The 26,560-nt window shown below is 49.1% G+C and overlaps 1 protein-coding gene across 1 annotated transcript in view; it reads right to left on the bottom strand.

Annotated features, from left to right (window-relative positions):
• Positions 1 to 26,560, bottom strand: part of CSMD2 (CUB and Sushi multiple domains 2) — a 689,054-nt gene that overhangs the window by 284,700 nt on the left and 377,794 nt on the right. The window contains exons 11-12 of the mRNA XM_070786891.1: positions 10,772 to 10,875; positions 7,394 to 7,506 (exon numbers count right to left, since the gene is read on the bottom strand). Coding sequence (XP_070642992.1) covers positions 7,394 to 7,506; positions 10,772 to 10,875 — 217 coding nt within the window. The remainder of the gene's footprint in view (positions 1 to 7,393; positions 7,507 to 10,771; positions 10,876 to 26,560) is intronic.

The raw sequence follows: 26,560 nt of genomic DNA, 5'->3' as shown, positions 1-26,560 counted from the left end.
CGCTACTGCCCTGATCCTCCTTATCTCCAGGGTCAATGCCCCAGCTCCTTCCTCCTCTGGGCCAGTCTCCTAGATTCCCCATGAGGCCGCCAGATTCCAGGCTCCAAGTCAGGAAGCAAGGAGACTCCCAGATTGATGCTAAAACTTGTTAGCAAGTTGTATGTAATTTTATAATGTTTCTGGTAAGTGCTAATTGCCTGTTCCTTAAATATTTCTTGTTCTGCTGGGAAGCAGAGCAATTGCAACTGTGAATGTGCTTTCTACAGCTGGCTGCCCTCATGGAGGGGGCCTGAGTTTCCAAGATTCGAGGATATGGATATCGATGGAGTTGGAGGCTCCTCCCCCACCCCGACCTGGGATTGTGACAAACAGAACAAGAAGAATTTCTGGGAAATAAATCCCTCAACTTTTTCCACCCAGGAGCTTGAACTTTTAATGGGAGGGGATGGTGATACTGTGGTACCACCTGCCTGCCCCAAGGAAGCTTCTCTCTACCTCAACTGGGGCACAAGGGGTATTGATGCTGATGGGGTCAGGTATGCGTGGGGGAGGGTTCTGCCCTCAAATGCCCCACGCCACCTGTGGGAACATTTGTATCCTGCCAACCTCCCATCCCTGGGCCAAGGTGTCCTGTCCTGTGTGGAATTTCCTAAGAGTTGGGATAAAAGGAGGCTAAGGTGGGGGTGGAGGTAATGCTGAAGCTTTGGGCCACGAGTGTAGGTTGGAGGGAGAGCTGCAGGACTGGGGAGGCAGCAGAGGGGAGCAGGCTTTTAAGCTGAGTGTTTCCTAAATGCTAGGCCCTATGCTGGTGGCGCAGTGGTAAAGAATCTGCCTGCTGTTGCAGGAGGCGCAAGAGATGAGGGTTCGATTCCTGAGTCAGGAAGATCCCCTGGAGTAAGAAATGGAAACCCACTCCAGTGTTCTCGCCTGGAAAATTCCATGGGCAGAGGAGCCTGGCAGGTTACAGTCCAAGGGGATCGCAAAGAATCGGACATGAGTGGGCTACTGAACACACACACACACACACCCCACACAGGCCCTATGCTGGGGGAGTCCCTGTATGGAGTTCTCTCAAGACTCCTATGTGATGAATGCTTATCAGTCCTTCTTCACAGATGAGAAAGCTCAGGCTCAGGGAAGCTGAGGGATTGGCTGAAGATCATACACACAGCCACTGGCAGAACTCGATTGTAAATTGGGTTTGTCTGACCCCAGAGCCTATGGGGACAGTGGAGAATGTGGGCTCTTGGCACCTGAGTGCTGGGAGGTGGTAAAGCAGGCCAAAGGGAATTGAGTGGGTATAGGGGAAGGGTGCCTGACTGTGCCAGGCCCTGGGCTAGGCCCTGTAGGACTGGATACGTTAATAAACTGTTATCTGCCTAGAATGGGCTTTTATAGGAGCCAGCACTTGGAATTATCATCACAGAGGGCCTATGGATGCCATGTGAATGATTGTGCTTTATCCTGAAAGCAGTGAGAAGTTGTCATCTGGGACTTCCCTGGCAGTCCAGTGTTTAAGAATCTGTCTTGCAATGCAGGGGATGTGGGTTTGACCCTTGGTCAGGGAACTAAGATCCTACATGCCATGGAGCACCTAAGCCTGTGTTCTACAACTACAGAATCCTCAAAGTGCAACGAAAAATTCTGCATAATGCAATGAAGATGCCGTGTGCAGCAACTGAGACCTGATGAAGTCAAATAAGTAAATAAACATTTTTTAAAAAAGGGTTTTTTTTCTTTTCTTTTTTAATGTAGCAGGAAGCATGCAGATTTGGATTCTAGGAAGACCACTGAGCTGCCTGAGGCAGATGGCTGGGGCGGAGGGAGAGGTGACGAAGGCCTCGGCCACATCAGTGACAGAGGAGCCAGGATGCTACAGGAGGAGAACTGGGAGAATCTGGGGACCGAGTCAGAGACGGGAGAAGGAGGAAGTGGAAATGAGGCTGTGTGATGGCGTGGATGGTGGCGGTGGGTATGGAGATGGTGTGAAGGGGGCGTAGGGGTGTGGGTGGAGATGGAGGGCTTGGCTTTGGATGGTGCTAATGGACTGAAAGCTCGTGTCTCCCCAAATTCATATGTTGAAGTTCTAAGCCCCAGTGAGGCTATATTTGGAGATGGGGCCTCTAAGGACATAGTAAAGGTTAAACAAGGTCATAGGGTGGAGACCTGATCTGACAGGATTAGTGTCCTTATGAGAAGAGATAGCAGAGAGCTTGCACTCTTCTTCCCAATCCATATGCACATATCCAGGAAAGGCCTTCTGAGGACACAGAGAGAAGGAGTCACCTGCAAGCCAGAAAGACATCTGCAACCATCTGAAGCCAGCCCGGACCGGAGCCTGCATCGGCTGGTGCCCTGACCTTGAACTTCCAGCCTTCAGAATCGTGAGAAAATAGAGTTCTGTTATTTAGGCTCCCCAGTCCATGGGATTTTGTTACGGCAGCCAGAACAGACCTAAGCCAAGTGTTGGGCTTGAGCTATCCAAGGGGGAAGCTGTGTAAGATGTGTCACAGGTAGACTGATGTCTACTGGGGAGCAGATTTGAAAGTCCCCAGGGTTCAGGCTAGGCTGAAGCCATGCGTGTAGATGTGGTCAATGGTGGAAGGTTCTAGAAAGAGGATGAAAGCTGAGGGCCTGAGAAGTGCCTGCCCTGAGGGAACCATGCAGGAGCTGAGAGGGAGCAGCCAGGGAGGAGGAGAGGACCCAGGAAGTTGCAGGCAGAGAGGCCCAGGGTAGATGGAGGGACCAGTCACACCGGGGTTCCAGGGAAGCCGGCCACCCACCTCTTCCACAAAGAAGGGATTGACTCATCATGAAGGTGTGAGACCCTCAAACACAAGGTCAAAGGTGGAAGGACAAGAAGGGAAAAGCAGGCTCATCCCAACATGTAATCCTTTCTGGGCTCTTCTTCCTGCTGGACAAGGTGCCAACTCTTTCTGAAACCTTGACTGAGGCCCTTGGAGACAAGGGTCTGCCTTCTGCCACTTCTGCCTCCACAAGCTTCACCACGGCCACCGTGAATGACTTCCTTCCCAGCCAGCCTAGGGAGTGCAGGGGAGGCAGGGACCCAGGCCCAGGGCTATCTGAGGAAGCACGGGCCTAGGGAGTGCGGGGGAGGCAGGGACCCAGGCCCAGGGCTATCTGATGAAGCACCTGGGGACATGCAGGAAGACTTGCATCCCTGCACAGGAGGATGTACCCCGGAGTGGAGGACAGTGGTCATCAGGGCCTCCAGGGCACAGCACCTCTGTGCTCCAGGCAATGTGCCAGGAGCCTTTTGTAATCTCATTTCATAACACTGCACAACAGTGTGAGACGGTCGACATTATTGCCTCCACTTTACCAGTGGGGAACCTGAGGCTCAGAGAGACTGTATGACTTGCCTAAGGTCAAACATCTGGGGCTGTGCTGGGATTCACCAGCTCGGGTCCAAGTCCAGAGTCCGTTCTATCTCCACAGAACCTGCTGCCTCTGTACCCGGAACCCGGGTAGCTCCTGTGAGTTAGAGGTCTCTAGATGCCCAGACTCTCTTCTCTCTTCCTACTTTGTCATGGTTCTGAGGAGAAGTCCTCCGGCCCACACTTGGTTTGTGATCAGCAGTCACATAGCATTATGTTTTTAGGTGAAGTCTATGTGCCCCTACTGTAACCTCAGCACCCAGCTTCATACAGGTCACATATCAATCAATACTGAGTGAAATGGACAAATGACCTCATCCAATCTCTACTAACAAGGAACCCAGGCTCACGATCTGTGGCCCACTAGATTAGGGCAGAACTTTGGTTTCCATAAAGATTTTGTAAGGAATTGAAATTCTGCAACTTTGGTATAAGAGGAAAATCATGGGCTTTGAAGCCAGAGAGACCGGGGTCGAATCTCGACTCTGCCAGATCCCACACTTCTGTATGACCCTGGGCAGGTCACTTACCCTCTGAGTCTCTGATTCCTCTTCTATAAAAGAGCAGTCATCATCACAGAGTTGCAGTTATGGAATGAGATGAAGTGGTACTTTTCAAACTAGCGCTTAGCCACAAATCCACTTTTAAAAGAGGGCTTAGAGGAGGAGATGGAGGCAGGGTCAGAGGCCTCCCTGCTGGGCATCCCCATCCCAACACGTGAGTGGCCCCCAAGGGATCTCAAGTCTTTGCCTGACACTGTTTGTGCAATGAACATTCAAGGAGACAATGAATGTTCAGCTTCTGGTACATCATAGGCTCTCCACAAATGATGGGCCCCTTTCTTTTAAAATGAAATCACACCAAATGAGCCCAGTTCCCCTTTCTCACATAACAACCCTTCAAATATCTGGACACAGCTCTCAAGTCTCCCCTGAGTCCACTTTTCCCTGAATAAGCATTCAGGGGGCTGTTAACCTTTCTCACTGGGTTTGACTTGAAGTCCTCTCCTTATCCATCTCCAGCTGGGGTCTCCACATCTCTGCCCAATGCTCTGATGCCTGATCAGAATAGAATAAAGAATCACTCACTCCCTGGGATAAATTCTAGTAGCCAATTTTTGAACATTCAAACAGGACTTGCTATTTCTCCCCATTTCATCTTATCCTGGTACTTTAGTCAACTGCTCTACCCTGTCGAGCTCTTTCTGCACGCTGTTTGCTGACTGTAGCGACCATCATCCATCTCAAACTCCTGTGACTTTGGTCTTATTCAAGCCGTGAATAAGATATAGAAAGATCTGGGAGTAAGATGGAAAGATCTGGGAAAGTGGATGGTACAGAATCATTCCTCCCCACTTTTGGTAACTGCTAAACATCTACACAACTTCCAAAATGGGGAAACCTAGAAACTCTGAGTCTAAATCCACCCCCATGTCCAAAGAAGTGAGTGGCAGAGCTTGGGCCTGAATCACGGTCTCTTGATTTCTTGCCTGGGCCTCTTTCCTGCATATATAACTTTATGTGCCAGAAGAGCACATTCATTTAACTACCTCTGTACTCACTCTCTGCTGCTGCTGCTGCTGCTGCTAAGTCACTTCAGTCGTGTCCGACTCTGTGGGACCCCATAGACGGCAGCCCACCAGGCTCCCCTGTCCCTGGGATTCTCCAGGCAAGAACACTGGAGTGGGTTGCCATTTCCTTCTCCAATGCATGAAAGTGAAAAGTGAAAGTGAAGTCACTCAGTCATGTTCGACTCTTAACGACCCCTGGACTGCAGCCTACCAGGCTCCTCCATCTGTGGGATTTTCCAGGCAAGAGTACTGGAGTGGGGAGCCATCGCCTTCTCAAACTCACTCACTAGTTACTCGCTAATCACCTTATAATTTGCAACACTGTCCCCAGTGGCCTGTTATTATTTCCATTTCACAGATGAAGAAACAGAGCCCTGGAGAGGCTAGAAAGGGACAGAATCAGGACTTGAACTTAGCACATGTCACCCAGTAGGTGTTCTCTGTCTGCCGGTCCATCTCACTCAGAGGTGTGCATCCTATGCTGAGGACAGTTCCTCTATCATCCTGACCCCAGTGGGCATCAAGGTGTGACAGTGTTCCTGCAGGAAATAAGGACTAGCCTCCTGTTATGGGTTGAATCGTGTTCTCCAGAAAAGATGTGTTGAATCCTCACCCCCGGTGCCTATGTATGTGACCTTCCTTGGAAATAGGGTCTTTCCAGAAGTAATCAAGTTAAGATGGTGAGTCCTCAATCCAGTATGTCTGATGTCCCATGGGAAGAGCAGAGAGACTCACGGGGACGTGCAACATGAGGGGCAGAGATTAGAATGATGCAGATACAAGCTAAGGATCGCCGGCCACCACCAGAAGCCAGGAAGAAGCAAGGAAGGGGTCTACCAGGAATCTCCTGGGGAGCATGGCCCTCCTGACACCTTGAGTTCAGACTTCCAGCCTCTAGAACTATGACAGAATAAACTTCTGTTGTTGAAACCACCCAGTTGGTGGTGGCTTGTTAGGGCAGCCCTTAGGGGATGAATATGCTCCCTGTGTACCAAGTTTGGTCACAGAGTCCAGTCCTCAGGAAGAGCCCTTGGTCCACAGGAGGTGTGAGGTACCCTGAGTGGAGTGAGAGATCTTTGGAGTTGCTGCCCCTACAGGGTCCTGTGTGGGCTTCTCAGGGGGCTCAGCAGGTAAAGAATCTGCCTGCAATGCAGGGGATGTGGGTTTGATCCCTGGGTTGGGAAGATCCCCTAGAGGACGGCATGGCAACCTACTCCAGTATTCTTGCTTGGAGAATCCCAAGGACAAGGGGCCTGGCGGGCTACGGTCCGTGGGGTGGCCAAGAATTGGACACGACTGAAGCAACTTAGCATGCATGCACACACGCAGCTGCCCAGGGTCCCCTGGAGAAGGACACCATCTCTGAATGAGGCGGGGAAGGATGCCCCCCTCCCCCGCAACTGCCTCCTGTCTGGTAGCCACCTCGTCATTTTAGACTCACAACTCACTTTCTTGATAAAGCCTTTCCTGATACCCTAGAAAGGATAGCCACCCCTTCTCTGTGCTCCCACTGGCTCTGTTGGCCATGATGATCTTACTTTAATAATAGCTTACTTGTACAGGAAGCTCAGCTCAGTGCTCTGTGATAGCCTAGAGGGTGGGACGGGAGGTTCAAGAGGGAAGGGGATATATGTATGCATATGGCCGATTCACTTCATTGTACGGCAGAAACTAACACAACACCGTAAAGCAACCATACTGCAAAAAAAGAAAAGATAGCTCATTTGTTAGGTTCTTTACGGTGAAGGTCTCGATCTGCTGCATCTGCTCCCCGAGTGCTAGTCTAGGGTCGGATACCTAACAAGGCCTTCACAAAGACTTGGGGGTGTTGTGATGGGGCTCTTTCTGTGGGGATCTGTGTTGGCAGTCATCTGCATCAGGAGGTTTGACTGTATACAAAGATGAATGATGGCGACAGTATCTCTTGGAGCCCAGATTGCTGTTCCCTTAGTGCCTATCCCCACCAGGAGATGAAGGTCAGCTTTGTCTGTACCTGCTCAGGTCACCAGTGGAGTGTGTCTGGCCCTAGCCCCGTGCATACAGTCACTCATCACCATGACAGCCAAATAGGGTAGCTTGGGAAGCTACTGTCTTCAGTCCAGAGATTTCAAAAAGTAAAGCAAGGCTCAGAAAGTTTATGAGGACTTGCAAAGGTCTACACAGGCCAGGTGTGAATCAGGGGTGGAACTGATGTTGTACCTGGTGCTGTGAGCCAGCACTTTAAGTGACTGGCTCCAGATAATCCTCAAAACAGCCAAGGAGACCCACTGGACCAAGGAGGAGGCTGGGGCTCAGAGAAGTTGAATAATATGTCTAAGAAGAGGAACCTAGTACAAGGCAGAGCCAGGATTCGAACCCAGGGTTTGCTGACTCCAAGCAGACCCCAGGTGTCTGACTCATTGGCTCCCCCATGGCAGTCAGTTACCTTCATAAGAAGCCTTGAAGCCCAAGGAGCTGCCACTGCCATCTGTCTGGAAGAGGAGCCACATTTGATGGTTGGTGCTGACGATGAGATCTGGGACCGACGTACCTGTCAGGCTGTCAGGAGAGAGAGATTTAGAGGTGTGAACCCACCGTGGACCCCAACAGAAAGACTGTGTGACGACGGCATCTAAAGGAACATCGAGGAGCCAGGGTCACTCGGGCAAATCCTGGGTCCCCGTGTTGCTGGCTCACGTGCTGGGAGACTCAGGACTGCTCCCCTCTGCACAGGCCGAGCTGCTTCTGCACCGTGACTCCCCTCCCCAGACCCCTGGGCTCAGGGGAGAGATCTGTGTCCTCACTTGCATAGGGAGGGATGGCTGGAGCCAGGTCAAATCAAGTGGGTGTCTACACTCCCGCAACCTCCCATCTTTCTTGTGAACAGGAATGTAGGGAAGACACGGACAGAAACCCATTTCCCCAATCGGAACCCAGTCACTCTTTTTAATGAGGCATCTCTTTCCACTCCAGCATGAGAAAGCGAGGCTTTAAGTGCAGCCCCGACCTTGGGCAACACTCCTTTCGAAAAAACAAGTTTAGACATGGAGAAGATTCTGATTGAACTCGCATTCACCAGGCACCTACCCAAGCCAGATCATTTCCCTTCCATTATCTCATTTAGTGTCCCCACAGCCCAGCGAGGTAGGGGACGTGTTACCCCCATTGTACAGATGAGAAGACGGAGGTACAGAATGGGCAGTGGCTTTCCCAAGGTCCGCCTGCTGGAGAATGGCAGAGTCAGAGTCCATTGCCTAGGCTGGGGTACTCAGAAGAAACCTGACTTCCTTCTTCTGCTGAGACCAGACAAATCTCCAGCACAGATGGGGTGTGGGAGGCTGGGGAGGGGTGGTTAGATGAATGAGCTCTAATCTCTGCTCCACCCTAGGGTTTCAAAGCTTGAGGGGGGCTGAGTTGGTTGCAGAGAGATGATCGGTACAGCACAAATGCTGTGGGGATAAAGCAGGGAGAGACTGCCTAGGATACACTGGCCTGGCCCATGTGATATCCCTGGCCTGGGGACCCTGACATTCTGCAATGATGGGGACCTTGAGATTCTGTGTGAGTAAGGAATGACCCCAGGATAGTGGTGAGTAAGGGAGAAGACAGGCTTCTGCTTTTCTTCTGCGTGACCCAATGATGACAACAAAGGAATCATTTTGCATTGTTTCCCTGAAGGTTTTTTTTTAATTTATTTAATTGGAGGACAATCACTTCACAACACTGTGATGGCCCCTGCCACACATCGTTCCTGAAGTTTTGAACTTGACATTGGTCTAAAGAGATCTGAGGGTGGTGGGAGAATCTCTGGGCTGCTACAGATTGCTGGGACCTCATTCAAGCTAGACTGGTGCAGAGGCCCGGGTACAAGCCATGGATCTGACATTCGTTTGCTGTGGGACCTTGGGCAAGTGGCTGAGCCTCTCTGCACTTTTCCACTCCATATAAATGAGGGGTTGAATTGTATGATCCCTCAGTCTTTTCAGCTCTGCTGTTCTAAGGTTTTCTCTATGACAAAGCGCATGGGGGCATGAATGAGACAGAGTGGGATCCTGGCCTCTGGGGTACACTGAGCTGATGTATCACACAGGTCAGCACACCAGGGCAGGTGAGTGGTGGGGACGCACTGAGAAGAGGGGAGGCATTGAGTGTGAAGGGTAAACTATGTGACAACCCGATGGGGCCACAGAGAATCCAGATATCTGACCAAACACAATTCTGGGTGTTTCTGTGAAGGTATTTCTGGATGAGATTAGCATTTAAAGTAGAACTGAGTAAAGCAGATTGCCCTCCCCAATGAAGGTGGGCCTCATCCAATCCATTGAAGACCTGAATAGAACAAAAAGGTAGACTCTCTCCCAAGTGAAAGAGAATGCTTCCTGCCTGCCTGCCTGCCTTTCAGCTAGGACACTGTTTGTTCCCGCCCTGCACTTGAACTGAACCTCAGCTTTTCCTGGGTCTTGAGCCTGCTGGCCTTTGCTCTAGAACTCCATCATCAGCTCTGCTGGGTCTCCAGCTTGCTGACTCAGCCTGCAGGTCTTGGGACTTGTCGGTTCCCATTATCATATAATAAATCCTTTTCTTCATATGTACATCCTATTGGTTGTTTCTTTGGAGAAGCCTGAATCCCGTTGGCTGTTTCTTTGGAGAAGCCTGCTTACTACAGTGGAGAGCAGGCAGTGGGGAGGTTGCCCTTCAGGCTGACATCCCATTCCTTTCTCTCAAGAGATCCCAAATCCCAGCCATGTCACCTAACATGCCAGGGGACCTTATTCAACTGCCCTAATAGGATCTTTCCCAGTAGACGTGGGGAAGGTTTGAGAAGCACCCAGGACAGAACAGCTTCTGGACAAGCCAGATGTTAGCGAATGGCCATTTCTTGCTCAGCATTATGACCAGAGGGTGTTGGCTAGGAGGGTGTATGGTAATAGCATGGGATGCTATCCTTGACCAACTCAAGTGCTAGTCCTGCCGCCAACCACCTTTGCATCCCTTGGGCCTCAGTTTCTCCACCTGTTAAATGGGATAATAGCACCTTCCTCACAGGGCTCCTGTGGGAATTAAATGAGATAACTGATGTGTCTGGGCACACGGTAGGCACCAAATGTACGTGAAATCTCCCCTCCTTCTTGGCAGGGGAGGTGGACGAGGTCAAGTCTGTCTATCTGACTGGGTCATACACACTGAATAGGAGCATACTCCTGCTTTCAAGTCGGGCTACTCATGGTGGACAGAGGAGTCAAATGGCCCACAATAGCTGAGACCTGGTGTAATGAAACCCAGGACAGCCTGACATTATCCTCTCCCTCGACTAGACCATGTCAACCTAACCTTTCTGGGCTCAGAATATGTGGTCACTATGTCCATGTGGTCCCAATTCCCGGAAACCATCCATCTCCCAGACAGTTCTGAGCATGCGGGGAAATTAGCAAAACACTTCCACTTCCTCTGTTTGCAGTCAGGCCGCCTCAGATGTACGTGGCCTTGAGGAGAAACTCCTGGTGGCAGGAGCAGGGTCTATGTAGACGCACACAGCCAAGTGCAGTCCAGGCATACACGCCAGATCTCTATCACCCTGGCTCCCCTAGAGCCAGGGTACACACCTTCCCTGATCTTTCCTCATGGGAAGTGCTCTGTTTTCCTTGGTAGGAGTAGAGAGAGATGGGAGGATTGCTGCTGAAACCAGCAGTGCTGCAGGACACCTGTCCTGGCCATAGCAAGGTGGCAGGGAGTGTGGCAGGAAGACTCAGCAGGACCATCCCCCTGCCCTCAGCCAAGGCACACGTGCTCCTGCCTTGCCCACCACATGCTCCGCGTCACTCACATGTACAGCACCGTTTTCTGGTCCCCGTCCTGCCCGCCGTCCCCGACCGTCAGGGTGTCGTAACCCCTCTCCAGGTCAAACTCCTCGAAGGCCAGCTTGATCACCTGCGGAAGGAGCAGGGATTAGGCAGCAGGCAGGGGCCGCCGGGAGAGCCTTCCTTGGCCTTGAAGACAGCAAGAAGCTCCATGTCCCGATGCTCAGAGCACCGTGACACCACCCCACGAAACCCTCCGTCCACACCGAGCACTTCCAGGCCACCTTTTAGAGTGGGAACTTTTTTTTCTTCTGGACCACACAGTCTCTGGGGTTCCCTGATGTTTTCCAAAGTGGATTACAGCACATCTGGCCAATTCTGGGGGCTGTCATGGCAACCCCAGGCACATCTGGCCAACTGTGAGATGATTAGACTCTGCCTTCACACTTTAATGCACAGAAATCCCTGTAGAATTGGTGGCAAATTTTCAGGCCACATGTGGAATCTCAGCTATGTGGTCCCCGGGGACCTGCAGAAGTTTCTCTCAGCCTCTCCTGTGCCCTCTTTTCTCCATGCACTTTGTCTATTTGTTGAATAAATGAATGTTCCAGGAAAGACATTTCGACAAGATTCTTCTCTCTTACTTGGTTTAGTCCTGCCTGCCACATATATATACTAAAGACCCACCACGTGCCAGCCTAGGAGACAGGGTTTCAGTGGTCAGCATGACATGATCCCTGCCTTCGGTGAGGGGGGAGAGAGAAAAACAAACTGATAATCACAACCCCAGGTGACAGATGCTACTTGAAGCCTGCAGCTCACCCAGCCTGCGGGGAGGGGAGGAGGGGAGGCTGTTTGTGATGAGGGTGGGGTAGGTCCTGAGAGTTTTGACAGCTCTGGAAGACTGTCAGGTCAAAAGGGGATGCTGGGAGAGGCAGGGGTCAGGTGCAGAAGGCCTGAGCTGTGGCTGAGATGGAACATTCCAGAACAAGCGCTCAGGGTCTATCAGCGCAGGTCTGGAAACTGAACACAGTGGCCGGCTGCCTCACTCCGGGGGACAATGTGATTGGGCCTTCAGTGCAAGGAGGCGACTCAGGAACGTCTAGAACTTGAGAAGGCTGCCTGCGGCCAGGTGCTCATAGCCTCCCCGACCCCAGACAGCTGCATTCATCCTGAGGGAGCAGCAGCAGGACAGCTGTCCACAGCGGGTGACGGGACACTAGGTGCTGGAGGAGAACATTGGGCTGGCGGCTTGTGTGGAAACTGACACAAGTGTCACGACCCGGCAGCAGTGACGCCCAGGCGGTGAGGATGGTTCCAGGCTTCAGGGGCAGTGAGGTGAGTGATGCAGGAGGGTGATGCAGACGGAAGAGAGAGTCAGGTCCTGGAGTGTTTAGGGTTTTGTGATTGATGGATGTGGGGACTGAAGGAGGGGTGGTTTGGGATGACCTGCATATTCCCGGCTGGGGCAATTGGGGTGGTGGGTGGTGGTGCCATTCACGAAGACAGGACGCTCAGAGTCGCCTCGCCTAAGCATCTCAGCTGGTCCTCTTTCTGTCTGTTTCAGTCTGGTTTCAATCTGATGAAGATCTTCAGTCTCCCCGTAGGGAGGCTGAAAGTGCTTCTTTGTTTTCTCTTCTGCTACTCTAGGAGTAAAGAATTCCCATGGATAGATTTTCCTATGGCTGTGCAGGCTTCTGCTGTCCAAACCAAACAGCACGGCAGAGTCTCACCCCAGGGTGCTCTCAGGGTCCCAGGAAGGAAACCTCTGCTGTGCTTGTGTGTGAGCCCGGTACTGCCTGTGCAGGGCCCTCGGCTCCGGGCCTGGGACCCACGGTGAGGAGCTGCAGACAGGACAGGGAGGAGGGGTGGCACTGTCTGGGAGGAGGCCACAGGAGGCTTCCTGGAGGACATGAAGCCCAGGCTGAGTTTGGGAGGTGGACTGGAGGAGTCCAATAAATGGAGAAGGAAGGGAAAGTGGTCCAAGCAGAGAGAGGAGCAGGCGCAGAGGTGTGGGGTGCATGGCATGTCCAGAAACTCTGGGTGGATCTGGAGTTGTGTGGCTGAGAGGGAAGCAGAGGGTGGGGACACGAGACAAGCAGGAGGAGCCGGATGAGGAAGCGCTGGCTGTCGTATCACAGACTTGGGCTCTGTCCTCCAGGAAGAGAGGTAAGTGAAGGTGTGGGGTGAGCTTTTTGTTTTAGGAGAAACGGCATTGAGGGCTGGTGGAAAATGTCTGGGCTGCACAGAAGTGTGGGCCTGAAGCAGTGGTTGGGGGCTGTTAGAAAACAGGGGATGGAGGGACTAGAGGTACTGACCTAGAGCAGAGACTCGAGGGCAGAGGCAGGGGCAGCAGCAGCAGCCCTGCCTGGCCCCGTCCAAGGGCAGAAGGTGGAGACGAGAGGCACTGAAAACCAACTCTGTGACTGTCAGAACTGTCCCACAATGAAAAGGACTGTGTTCAGAGGTAGTGAGCACCCCAATCTTTGGTGATAAGTATCATGAGGAGGGGATTCCTGCTTGGGACTCTCAGATAGTTTCAACAAAAATGCTAGACCCTCCTGATAAAAACCCTTGTTGGCTATATAGACATGTATTCCGGTGAGCATCTACAGTGAGTGGGGAAGCCTTTGTTATCGTTGTTTAGTTACTAAGTTATGTCTGACTCTTCCGTGATCCCATGGACGGTAGCCCACCAGGCTCCACTATCCATGGGATTCTCCAGGCAAGAATACTGGAGTCAGTTGCCATTTCCTTCTCTATGAGATCTTCCCTACCCAGGGCGCAAACCCACGTCTCCTGCATTGGCAGGTGGATTCTTTACCACTGAGCCACCTGGGAAGCCCAGGGAGGAAGCCTTCATCCCTCTAGCTTTCTCACCAGGTAGGCAAGCTCATTTCCCATGTTCCCTGATGACCAGTCATCATTGGATCATCTAGTCAGGCTGGAACTGGCTTCCTATCTCTTACTGTCCCTAGTCCTGCCCCACAGAATGATGCCATTTCCTAGCCTGGTACATAAGGAAGGACCCTTGGCTCCTGCTTCCTGCTGCCATCCCATCATACTGCCTATGTAGCATTCTCTCATACCAGCCCATTCATGATCCTGGTTTGCACAGTCCCCTCCCTCGTCCCCGGCTCCCCTAGCAACATTTCCACATCCTTGAGCTCTCATCCAAGGGCTCCCTGATTGCCCGTCCTCTCTTCTCCGTGTCAGGACTTACCTGTTGTGCTGTGACTGAGCTCTTTACCTGGTCTCCCACTACTTCATGAACTTCCTGGAGGGCAGGGGCCTGGTCTCATGGCCTTTGACCTGCCAGAACCTGTCAGCGTGCCAGGCACATGACGCGCTCAGACCCTGCTGAATGGGAGAATACTTTCCAAACCTTTCCTGAGCCTCAAGCATGGACGGATCTCCAGGCTCTTGGATCTCTCACAGGAGATACCATCTAGAACAAAGGTCGGCAGACTGTTCCTGTCAAGGGCCAGGTAATAAGTATTTTCACCTGAGCATTTTATATGATATCTGTTGCAAAGACCCCTCTTTGCTGCTGTAGCATGAACACAGCCATGGCTGCATATGTTCAGGCAGCATGCACAGCCATGATCCACGTACATTGATATGCATGCCAATGAGGGTGGCTGTGTCCCAATAAAATTTAGTTTACGAACATAAGCAATACACTAGATTTGGCTCAAAGGTGGTAGTTTGCCGACCCCTGGTCTAGGAGATTCTTTGAGATACTTAATCAGTTTTTGACTATCTTCTCTTGAGAGACTTCATCACCACAAGAGCGACACCTATAATGTGTTTGGCTGTTCTGAGTATTTTACAAACATTAACTCACTAAAGACTCATGACAGCCACGGCCACTGTGAAGCCCTCCATTTTACAAATGGGAAAGGCCAAGCCTAAAGACGTTAGGCAGCTCCCCTAAGATCACACAGCTAAGCAGTAGACCTGGGACTCATCAGGCAGAGGCCAGGCCCCTACCACCCTGCTCTACTGTCTCACAGCATCCCAGAGAGGTCTCAGGTCCATACGATGGGGGCCGTGACTTACCCTCTCAACCTTCCCTAAGCTCTTTCTCTGGATCCCAGCTGCTCAGCCAACACTTGCTCATAAAATACTCTAAGGCCAGCTGTGCCTTCTGCAGACCCAGGGGCCCGGCCTCCGCAGGGAGAAGTCAGGGTCCTGCCTGTACATTCTTGCCACCCTCACCCCTTCCGGGAAGCCCCAGGTCACCAAGCCAGTGCCAAAAAAGGGAGTATGTGATTACTATGTCCATGATGGGAAAAGTTCGCTTTGCAGGCCAGAACCCAGAGCCATAAAATGTTTCACATCACCGAGTAGAGTACCATTGATGTGAGCTGCATTTTAGAGCATCTGACCCCAATGTGGGAGCTGATTACACCAAGCAGTCAGCACAAAACACTCAGTGTTGAAGCCTTGGGACGGGCCCCTGGTACTCAGTGTGCTGGGGCTTTCATTTGTTCCCCTCTTCTCTCTGGCCTTTGTTTAAAGACACGATCCTGTAATGATTCATTAACTAACATGCAGATGAGTGAAGCTGGCAAAGTGTCTTTCTAAGGCAGGAGAGTGACAGCACATGAAACAGGCGTGATTAAAGAGGCACGTGTGTGCACAGTCAGACACCCAATTTGCACCCATTAGATAAATGAATAAAAGAACCCTTCGCTAGGATGTAATTACTGAGCACCCGCCATGTGCCGAGCACTGAGCTAGCTGCAGCCTGTAAGTTATCTCACTTGTCTGACAACGTGGAGCAGAATCTAAATGCCAAAGGCATGGTACAGATGGAGAGTGCTGGAGGACAGCAGAGGAGGGAGAGATGAAAGGCGGCCACACAGAGGAGGTGGGCGTGCTGGGCCCTGCAGGCAGAGAAGGGTGTGGGCTCCATCCCAGAGATGCTTGGGGAACAAGGACCGGTGAGGGCAGCTGGGGGTGGTGAGGGGAGGAGACAGCAGCCTGGCTGGGTCTGCAGTTGGCTTTTGCCTGGCAGGCCAGAACAGGTAGCCTGGACTTGAGGGTGAAGATGGGGAGAGGCTGTCACTCAGCATGGAGGGAGGGGCTGGGGGCAGAGAGACCTGCCAGGAGGCCGGTCCATGGTCCAGCAGCAGCAGGAGGGCTTCGGGGAGCCTGTGTTCACTGCAGGGTGGTGGAGGGAGTTGAGTCCTGGAGACTGCACCCCTCAGGACCTTGCTGCCTTTCCCAAGAACTGTGGCGGATGGGAGTAGGACCATGGAGGGTGCCCACCCTGGGCCTGAAGGACATTCCTTGCTTCCTGAGCATCATCCAGGACCAGCTAAAGACAGGAATCCCAGTCTTGTCAGCCTGTGTCCAAGGTTTCAGTGTGGCTGCAGAGGATGTGACCGCTCTTAGGCATGTTTTGGGAAGCGCCAAGAGATCTAGACTGAGATTGTTTTGTCCAGTGACTGCATTTCTATAACTGTCTCCTAGCTAGGCTCCAGTCTGCTGCCCATCCTTCACTCTGAACCCCAAACTCTGTGCTGCACGACCCTTTTAGAGTGAGGGTTGGGTAACCATGGCTCTTGGGCCAAATCAGGCCTGAGGCTTGTTTTTGTTTGGCACCTTGAGCTAAGACGTATTCTTACATGTTTAAAGGGTTAGAAAATAAGTAAAGCACTACAAAGAAGGATGTGCAACAAAAGCCTCACATAGTCCTCAAAGTCTAAAATATTTATAATCTAACTCTTTGCAGAAAGTTTGCTGACCTCTGACCTAGAGCAGTGGTTTTCCAACATGGTTCTCAGGAACCCCAGGGTTCCATAAAGATACCAAAGGGGCACAAACAAAGGTGGGAAAAGACCAGAATGGCCTGGATCTTGCTCCAACCAAAGCAGTTCCTTTGGATCTAGTTCATGGTTGGGATTCTGTGGCAGACACAGATAATGGTTCACTCACTGTCCCTCCCACTGCTTACCATTCTTAATAGAATGCTGGCTGTTGAAATGTGGCAATGGACCTGGCTAAGCACAGAGCTAAGGATAGGGAAGTGACAGGATTCTGGGCAGTGGGACATGAGCTAAGGAGTCCTCAGGGCGTTATCTCACCTTTCTCCTTGCGTTCTTGGAATACAGATGTGAGGACAGAGGTGGAGCAGCCTTCTTGTGATCATGAGGATAAGAGCCAAGAAAGGCAGAGGGAAAAATAGGAGGTGCTCAAGACACTGAGAAAACTGCTAATCCAGCCCTGGAGTCTTCACTTCTGGACCCCTGGGATGTGGGAGAAATAATCTGTGTTTTGTATAAGCTTCTGTGGAGCTTTCTGCTACTCACAGCCAATCACAACCTAATGACTGTGGGTTCTGAAGAAAGGCTTTCATTACCATAGAAAAATTCATCAGCTCTTGACCCTCAGGATAAAGTTCAGTTTCTTGGCATGGAAACCCTAGACTTTTCATGACCTGCTTTTGGCCCTTCCCACCTAGTCAGAGCCCCTCTGCAATCCTCTGCTCCAGGACTGCTTCCCTATTCCTCCTCAGAGCACTGGCTCCTGAGGGGTGACCTTGGCTTCCTCAACCCTCCGCCTTGGGTTCCTAATGCCCTGGGGCAGCCTGACTCTTAGCTCCAAGAAAGGAGGGGAATTCCCTTTCCCCTGGCATGGACTGCATGGTGACTCCTGCAGGGGTCTTGCTGAGGGCCCAGGGCGGGGCTGGAGAACTGGTTCTTGGCGGGGGAGAAGGGGAGGCCGGTGGAAGGGCTGGCTTGAACCCTCAAGAATTCAAGCAGAGAGATCTTCAGCATCTTTGCGAAATGCTTTCGAGGAGTTTGGGTAAGAAAGCCCAAGGGCAAAGACTGAGAAGGTTCAGAGGTTGTGGAACTTTGGCCAGTACCTCAAGTTGAATTTTGGTGGCTCTGAGAGTAGTAAGCCCTTTCATGCATTCATTCACTCGTTGGTTGATGGATTTATTCAACTGTTAATATGCCCTTGCCAAGTACTGGGCTTTGAAGAAGCAACAGAGCCAAGACAAATGTGAATACCACCCCAAGACCTCACTGCCTAGAGGAGGAGACACATGGGTCCATGGGGAACACAGCGCAGGGTGGTGAGTGCTGACGTCAGGGCAGCTGGGGATGCAGCAGGTGCGAAGGGCACAAAGTCCCATCCAGAGGAGGGAGCACGCTTTGTCTTCACAGAGGAAGGCATGTGGGGACCCATAGCTAGCTCTAGGGGAAGGGGGATGCCAAGATATGCTGGGAAGTGAGGACAACTGTGGAAAGGAAAGGGATCTGGGTGAGGACCTGCAGGAGGCCCTGAAAGGGTCCCTCTAGAGCCGCCCACTCACGAGGAATGAGTTGCAGGGGCGATTAGGGAAAACCTCTCTGATCACCAGCCGGCATCTTGCACGGGGCCCAGCATAGAACACACAGGAGTAAATGTTTGCTGAATGAATAAGTGAGTGAACAAATGGGCCAGCACAGAGGTTCCTGACATTTGCACGAGAGAGTGACGGCTGCCTGGAGAGTTCTTTCTCAGTTCTCCGGGTCTACAAAGGGAAGAGTGACAGGGCTAATCCCCAAGGAGTGAGTAATCGAAACACTGTTCTCTTCGGCTTTGAAGTTCATGAAACGCGCTCTCCCTCTCCCTCCCACCTTGCTCGTTCTCTCCTGCCTGCCTTTTACTTCTTTTCTAGCACAGGTGGATTAATTTCCTGATCAAATGCGGTGAGGATCGTAGGCAAATTGCCTCACATGGCCTGATTTCATACCGAGAAGCTGTGAAAGGAAGGCAGGTGTATGCAGGTAGGGGGCACCGACTCAGGCCTGGGTTTCAGTTCCAACCATGAAAATTTCATCAGCCACGTCCTTTTGGAGGCTAAGCTGGAAGGTCCTAACAGGAGGAGGCTCTGGGGCCCAGAGTGGGCGGGGCCGTGCCTGAGGAGCTACCTGACCCAGGGACAGGTCTCCTCCAGCACTTGGTAATGTATCCAAACACCTGCGGATCTCCTCCTCTGTACTGGGGGCTGTGCTAACTGCGGGAGAGAGAAACAAACGCCGCCCCTGCTTTGGGGGGCTCTGCTGAGCTATGGGGGAAAGAGATTCTAAACCCAGTGCAACATCATATGCACAAAACAGAAGAGGCTGACGAAGTGCTGGAGGAACAGAGGCAGCGCTAAGACCTGCTGGGGTTTGGAAGGCTTCTCTGCAGAGCGGAAGTCTGAACTGTGTCTCAAAGGCGGATAGGAATTTGCATGGAAGAGATACACTGGGGGAGGATGTGCTGGACAGAGGTCTTAAATTAAGGGCCAGCTGTGTCTGAACCAGGAGCGCAGTGTGGCTGAAGCCAGGACTGCCTGGGGAGAGGCGGGCAGGAAGGCCCTGTGTGCTTTGCTGGGACAGGAAGGGGTTGTTTTCTATCATATAAGCTGAGCTGGTCAGAACCACAGGGATGCTCTTTAAAAGTGCAAATTCCAGGTTCTTATCTCACCTCCACTAATCAGACCTTTGAGGAAAGGATTTTGAAATTTATGTCTTTAAACTCTCTCCAGGTATTTCTGACGATTGATCAAATTTGGGAAATATTATTGTGGGCAGAATGACTACAAATACTAAGATAGCCCAACCGGCCGAGGCAGGTCTCCTGTTTCTCCAGGCCATCCCCATCCAAGCGAGAAGGTGGAGCTGTGCACCCAGCAGAGCGGGCCAACCTCACTTGTTCTGAGCTGCGGTTCCTCTTCCCTGAATCTGCACAACTTCTGGGAGGACGACGGGGTGGTGTTCATTGTTTTATTCTTAGTTCACCGAGGAGAGACACACCCTTCACCGGCCTCTGCAATCAGACTGTCAATTCTTGTTCCCACAGGGTAGAGCTGCTTAGCCCATCGCGCTCAGTCGAGGCTGGCATCGTGACATAGGTTCTTGGCCATTCCCATGCCAGGTCATTGCTGGCCTTTGTTTGGGGCTTCTGTTCACCCTTGGAGGCCCCAGTCACTGGAACATTCCCAGCTCCCTCTCAAGCTCAAAGGAGATGAAATGGCCACACTTACACTCAGGCGCCAGGGATGTGTAACCATTCCCGGATTATAAGGAGACCAAAGGGACATGTGTGGTACTAAGTCAACCTTGAAAATGCATCCTAATATACAGTAGGTGCAGACAAATACTGCTTGATTCCATTTATGCGGGGTGCCTACAATAGCCAAATTCATAGAATCAGAAAGTACACGGGTAGATGTCAGGGGCCAGGCGTGGAGGGTGAGGAGCGGGAGTTGGAATGTAGAGTTTAATGGGGCTAGAGTTTCAGTTTAGCAAAGTGTAAAATTTGGGAGATGGATGATGGTAAGAGATGCACAATCATGTGAATGTACTTTCTGCCATTGAACTGTACAATATGATTAAATAATAATAAAACAAATATGATTAAAATAGTATGTTTTATATCATGTGACTTTTGCCACAATAAAAAAAATTTTTTTAGAAGAGACACATGTCCTTTTCTACAGACACATATTCTACAGGCGAAACTCTCAGCCCCTTTTCACGATGGTATTTTTCCTCACCTGCTTCTTGTGAAAGGAGCTGCTGCATTCTCAGTCCAGTTTGCCTCTCACTGACTCCAGGTCCTTCACTCCCCAACCTCTAATCCTACATCGTCACTATCTTCCTCTGTGCTTGCTTTGCCCTCAGTCTACAACCGCACTCAAAATCCCAATCTCCTAAACAACAAACATCCTAAGTAGCCCAGAGCCTTCTGTTCACCCAGCCTCCCTCACGTGCCCTTGCTCCTGTCCTCCCTTTACCACAAAGTTGTCCAAAGGGCTGTCCACATGCCTGGCCTCTATAGAACCCCCTCCCCATCCATGCACTCCCCACCCACTTCTGCTCAGTTCAGTTCAGTCGCTCAGTCATGTCCAACTCTTTGCAACCTCATGGACTGCATGCCAGGCCTCCCTGTCCATCACCAACTCCCAGAGCTTACTCAAACCCATGTCCATTGAATTGGTGATGCCATCCAACCATCTCATCCTCTGTCATCCCCTTCTCCTCCTGCCTTCAATCTTTCCCAGCATCATGGTCTTTTCCAATGAGTCAGTTCTTTACATCAGGTGGCCAAAGTATTGGAGTTTCAGCATCAGTCCTTCCAATGAACATTCAGTACTAATTTCCTTTAGGATTGACCGGTTGGATCTCCTTGGAGTCCAAGGGACTCTCAAGAGTCTTCTCCAACAGCACAGTTCAAAAGCATCAATTCTTCGATGCTCAGCTTCCTTTATGGACAACTCTCACATCCATACATGACCACTGGAAAAACCATAGCTTTGACTAGATGGACCTTTGTTGGCAAAGTAATGTCTCTGCCTTTTAATATGCTGCCCCACAAAGCAAAGCCGAAAGATCTTCTTCCAAGGCCAAAGCCAACAGTCTCTTTCCAGTCCTTTTCCAACAAGATGTTTTTCAGCATCACCACTGTCAGACATATCCTGATTGGAAACCTCTTGCTTTTGCAACTCGATTCTCCTATCAATGGCTCTTTCTCTGCTTCTTTCACTGGATCTCAGTCATCTGTAAGGATTGTGTTCCCAGACCCATTCTGAATCTTTTCAATCTCTTTGCTCTTTCCAAGAAGTGTTGTTCATCCCTTACGCTTGTTCCCAATTGTGTGTCGATGCAATGATACCCACATCTCTCTCCTGAACCCAGATTTATTCACTTTTCAACCAGTGTATCCAAATGTCATTGGATGAAACACAGGCACTTCAGAGGCACCATGTTTCCCTCTCGACTGCTGCCAAGCTTGTTCCTCCTCTTGTATTTCCTTTGAAAGCCTCCCATTAGTCCAAGTGAGAAAACATGGAGTTTTCATCTATTTGGTCATTGAACAAATGTTTCCTGAGTGTCTACTGTATGCCAGACACTATGGTGGTCACTTGGGACACAATGGTGAATGAGACCTCTCCTTTTCCCTCCATCACATATCCATCAGCCACCAAGTCCCATCTCGTTCTCTAATGAGTGTGAAAGTCACTCAGTCATGTCTGACTCTTTGAGACCCCATGCACTGTATAGTCCATGGAATTCTCCAGGCCAGAATACTGGAGTGGGTAGCCTTTCCCTTCTCCAGGGGAGTCTTTCCAACCCAGGGATCGAACCCAGGTCTCCCTCATTGCAGGTGGATTCTTTACCAGTTGAGCCACAAGGGAAGCCCTCATTCCCTAGATTTCTCTTAAATCTGTCTCCCTCTCCATGTTTCCTAAGCCTTGGTTGATGACCCCGTTTTTCTTACTTGGGTATCTGCTTCAGCTTCCTAACTGGTCTCACTCCCTTCAATATCCCTCTCTAATATCTCCACTGCTGCCACAGTAATCTTTAAAAAATTCTTTCTGCTATTGCTCTGGTACAGAAGAAAGAGTGGCCCTCATTCTTCCCAAGGCTTATCCCAGCGCTCCAAGTCCCAACCCCTCCCATCAATTCTGAGACCATGTTCCATCCAATGGCACAGCACATCTACTTAAGTTCATGGACCATGGACCCAGAAAGACTGGCTTTAAAGCCCAGTGCTGCCACTAAATACTGATTATGTGCTGTGACCAAGTTTCCTAACCTTTAACTTGTCCATGATTCAGGTTTTTCATCCACCAAATGGGTATTTTAAAACTTAATTATTTGTGCTATGAAGAGAATGAAATAAAGTCATTTACACAGAAGGCCTAGTTCAGTTCTTGGCATATAACAGGCATAGAATAAGAGATAGCTATTACTATTATCACAAATAGCCTAACACTTCTACTCTTAGAAATCTGTTTCAGAATAAAATCTAAGCCTCTATATCAAGCCTGTGGGTTCACCTTGATCTGGATCTTGTGGACTTTCCAGCCTCATCTTGATATAGGCATGTTGAGTTATTTTCAGTTCTAAGAGACTGTCCCAAGCCTCAGTGCCTCGGCACAGGTGTCTGCTCTGATATCCTCATCCTTCAAGACCCTGTTCAAATGTCACTGCCTTTGTGCCAAGTTCCCTGGCCTTCCATTAGTGTCTCTTTTCTAGATTTTCCCATCACACTCTGGACACAGCTCCATTAGCACTTGTCTGAACTCTAGCTTCACGTTTCTACCCATCCTCCTCTCCTGCGTGCATGTTTCTCAAGGGCAGAGATCATACCAACAATCAATGAATGAATAAATGCTAAGCTCATGAAACATACTGTGAACGTGAAAAGGCTGTGATTTTTGCTAAAGGAGATGTCCCCAAGGTGACCAGACAGGCAGTCCTTGAATGCACTGAATCTCTCCTGTTGGCTGCTGAACAGTGGTAGGAATACACTGCAAACATTTTCTCTGCTGTTTGCAGGAAGGCAGCTCCTACCCTTCAGTCTCAGACTTTGAGTTTCTAGACTTATAATCTCCTTTCAGCATTGTATGCTCTTGGCTCTCCTCCTGGGTTGTGTCAGTGAGGAACCCCCTTCAGTCTTTCTGGGCTTCCCTAGCACTACCTGAAGCCCACTAAGAACCCATGAAGATCCCACGAAGAACATCCTTCTGTATAACCTAACTCTGAGGCAGTGCCTTTCAGAGGGACTGGCTTCAGAAACCCAGGCTGGAGTGACCTATTGCATGGCATGTGGGGTCGTGACTAACATGGGGCCATTGACCTCCACACACCAGCCAAGGTTAGGTCTTCTGAGGGCTAATCAGACCGTTTCTCAAAAAATTTTCAGGACTTTCCTACGCTTCACCCTCTACTCCATCTTCAGATTCAAAAGCAAACATAGATAAGCATCTGTAGTTCTTTAACAATGCCCATGATATAGCCCTCTAGTTAACAACTTAACAACTTCAAGGTCCTTCTTCTGGGTTAGCCTCCATTTCTACCCCTATGTGGCTGAAGCATCCTTCTCCACTGACTAGGTTCACCATCAAATGGTTTGATAAAATATGATTCTTTATTTGCAAAATGACTTGTAGAGGAAATCTGGGTCCAGTGTTCCAAGTATTGTGGTACTAAGCACTTTGGCGCAAACAGTTTTAAAATGTTGAGTAAAATTTAAAAAGAAAAAGAAAGCTTTTTACAAGTTAATAAGTGTTATAAACTGAATTATATTGCCCTAAAACTCATATGTTGAAGCCCAAACCCTCAATATGATGATATTTAGAGATGGGACCTTTAGGAAGGTGACTAAGGTTAAAAGAAGTCAAAGGATGGGGCCCTACCAGTGGGATTGGTGTCCTCAAAACAGGGGAGGAGACGCCAGAACGTTCCTCTCTGCATGTGCACAGAGAACACAGGAAGACACACTGAGAAGGAGGCCGTCTGTGGGGTCATCTGTGAGCTGGGAGTAGATCTCACCAGAAACCAAGTTTGCTGGCATCTTGATCATGGACCTCTAGCCTCTAGAACTGTGAGAAACTAAATGTCTCTTGTTAGAGCCACCCCATCTGTTATATTTTGTTATGGAAGCCCAAGAAGACTAGGATGGCAAGAGCTCTCAGAGTCTAACCCCCAGTGAATGTAGAGATGCAAAAAGTGATTTGGAGCATGAAGCACATTTTTAAAAACTGGTGAAGTAGAGCTTTGATTTTCAGGGCCTTGTGGAGAAGAGGGAGCAGGAGACAAAGGTCAGGGCCCCCCAAGGTTGGGAACTTTCAGATGACATCCCTGAACAAGGCTGAATTGGTTAAAGTTGCACCCTTAGTGTGAGGTTGAGCTAGAAATAAGCCTACTTCCTTCTCATACAGCTCTGCTAACCTCTGGGTAGATCTGAAGGCTGATCGTTTATTTCAGATTTTGACACTGAATGAAAGCAAATAGAAAACTTCCTCTGAGACTCTCTCATGATAAATCTGTTTTCATATGGGTTTGCAGTCTTCAGATTACTTGGGTGGTTTGAAACCTTCATACTGAGAATTTAATCTGAAGAGGTTGCTGACTGCTAATGGCCCCAAGCACAGAGCAGTAACAAATACACCAGTTTCTACCCAAATCTCAAAGAATTCCCCCACAGTTTATGATTCTAACCACACAGTCAAAAATTATACAACAAAGAAAGAAACATGATTCTGAGGGCAAGGGGTGAGAAACAGCAGGCAACAGAGTGAACCTTGCAAAGGTTTCATATACTGAGATTAAGTGACACAGAATATAAAATAAATGTCCTCAATATATTTAAATGACTTAAATATATGTAAGGAGCCAGAGACTATAAAATAAACTCAAAAGCAATCAAAAAAACTAAATAAGCTTTCATAAATGCAAAATACTAATATTTGAAATTAAAATGAATCTTCAGAGAATGATCAACAGAGGTTAGACATAACTGAGAATTCTTGAACAGAATGGGAGAAAATGATAGAGGTTAAGAAAAGAAGATAGAATGAGACTCATTAACATGCCTTGTCAGACTTCCAGAAGCAGAAAAGAGAATAAAGGAGAGACAACAGTTGAAATAGCAATAGCTAAAAAATTTTCCAAACTGATGAAAGATGTCATCCATAGATTCAAGTTTAATGAAATCAAGTAGGATAAATACCAAAATATCCACAACTGTAAAACACTAAAAACAGGCAGTAGGATAGAAAGAGATGAAAAAGTCTAAGTCATTTTATGAGGCTAGCAATATCTTGGGCTTCCCTGGTGGCTCAGAGGGTAAAGGGTCTGCCTGCAATGCAGGAGACCTGGGTTTGATCCCTGAGTCAGGAAGATCCCCTGGAGAAGGGAATGGCAACCCACCCCAGTACTCTTGCCTGGAAAATCCCATGGACAGAGTAGCCTGGTAGACTACAGTCCATGGGATTGCAAAGAGTTGGACACGACTGAGCGACTTCACTTTCATTTTAGCAATATTTTGATATAGAAATCTGGCAAGAGTGTGTGTGTGTGTGTGTGATGTATATAGAATATATTTTATTTTGTTAAATCTGTAATACATAACAAAACAGAAGCAAAATGACTATGTAAAATGCTAGCAATTCAAATATAGGTATATTTAAAAAATGATAATACTAAATGACCAGATTGGGTTTATCCCAGGAATACAGAGTTGGCTTAACAACAGAAAAATTAAAGTGGAATTCACCACACAGGCGAATAAAGGAAAAAAATTCATATGATTATATCAATAGATGTAGAAAGATGCTCAATAAAAGTCAACATCCATTCACAATATAAGCTTTTAGTAAACTGGGATTAGAAAGGAACTGTAAATTAAAACAAAGACTTCAGCAAACATCATACTTCATGGTGAAGAAGTAAAACAGTCTGTTTGACATTGAACAAACGCAAAAGTGCCTACCATCCTCAGAGTGATTTGACATTATACCGGAGATTCTAGGTAGAACACTGGGGCAGGAAAAAGGTTGATGAAAAGGTGTAAGATTGAAAAGGAAGAAGCAAAACCATCATTCTTTGCAGATTATGATTGTCTTCTGTAGAATATGCTAAAAATTCATAGATAAATTACTATGGGATAGCTGTAACATATAAAAATTAATTGCATTTCTAACCACTATGCAAGAAACAGGTAGAAAACTACATTTTAAAAGATACAATTTATAAAAGCAACAACTACAATATCTAGAAATAAATGTATTATGAAATGTACAAGATTTTTAATGAAAAAATTACACAAGTTTATCGAAAGTGATTAAAGAAGCTCTAAGGAAAGATATACCATATTAAGAGACTGGAAGACTTGGAATCATAAAGGTACCAGTTCTTCTTCAATTTATCTGTATTTTTTGTATAATTAAAAATTCTAACAGGTTATTTTGTGGATCTTGGCAAGATACTTATCAAATTTATTAGCAAGCAAAGGGTACTTCACAGGAAAAAACACTA

Source organism: Bos indicus, chromosome 3, assembly GCF_029378745.1.
Source record: "Bos indicus isolate NIAB-ARS_2022 breed Sahiwal x Tharparkar chromosome 3, NIAB-ARS_B.indTharparkar_mat_pri_1.0, whole genome shotgun sequence".
In the NCBI taxonomy this organism is placed as follows: Eukaryota; Metazoa; Chordata; class Mammalia; order Artiodactyla; family Bovidae; genus Bos; species Bos indicus.
The sequence above is the reverse complement of the archived record's forward strand: the minus strand, read 5'-3'. Positions and strand labels throughout refer to the sequence as shown.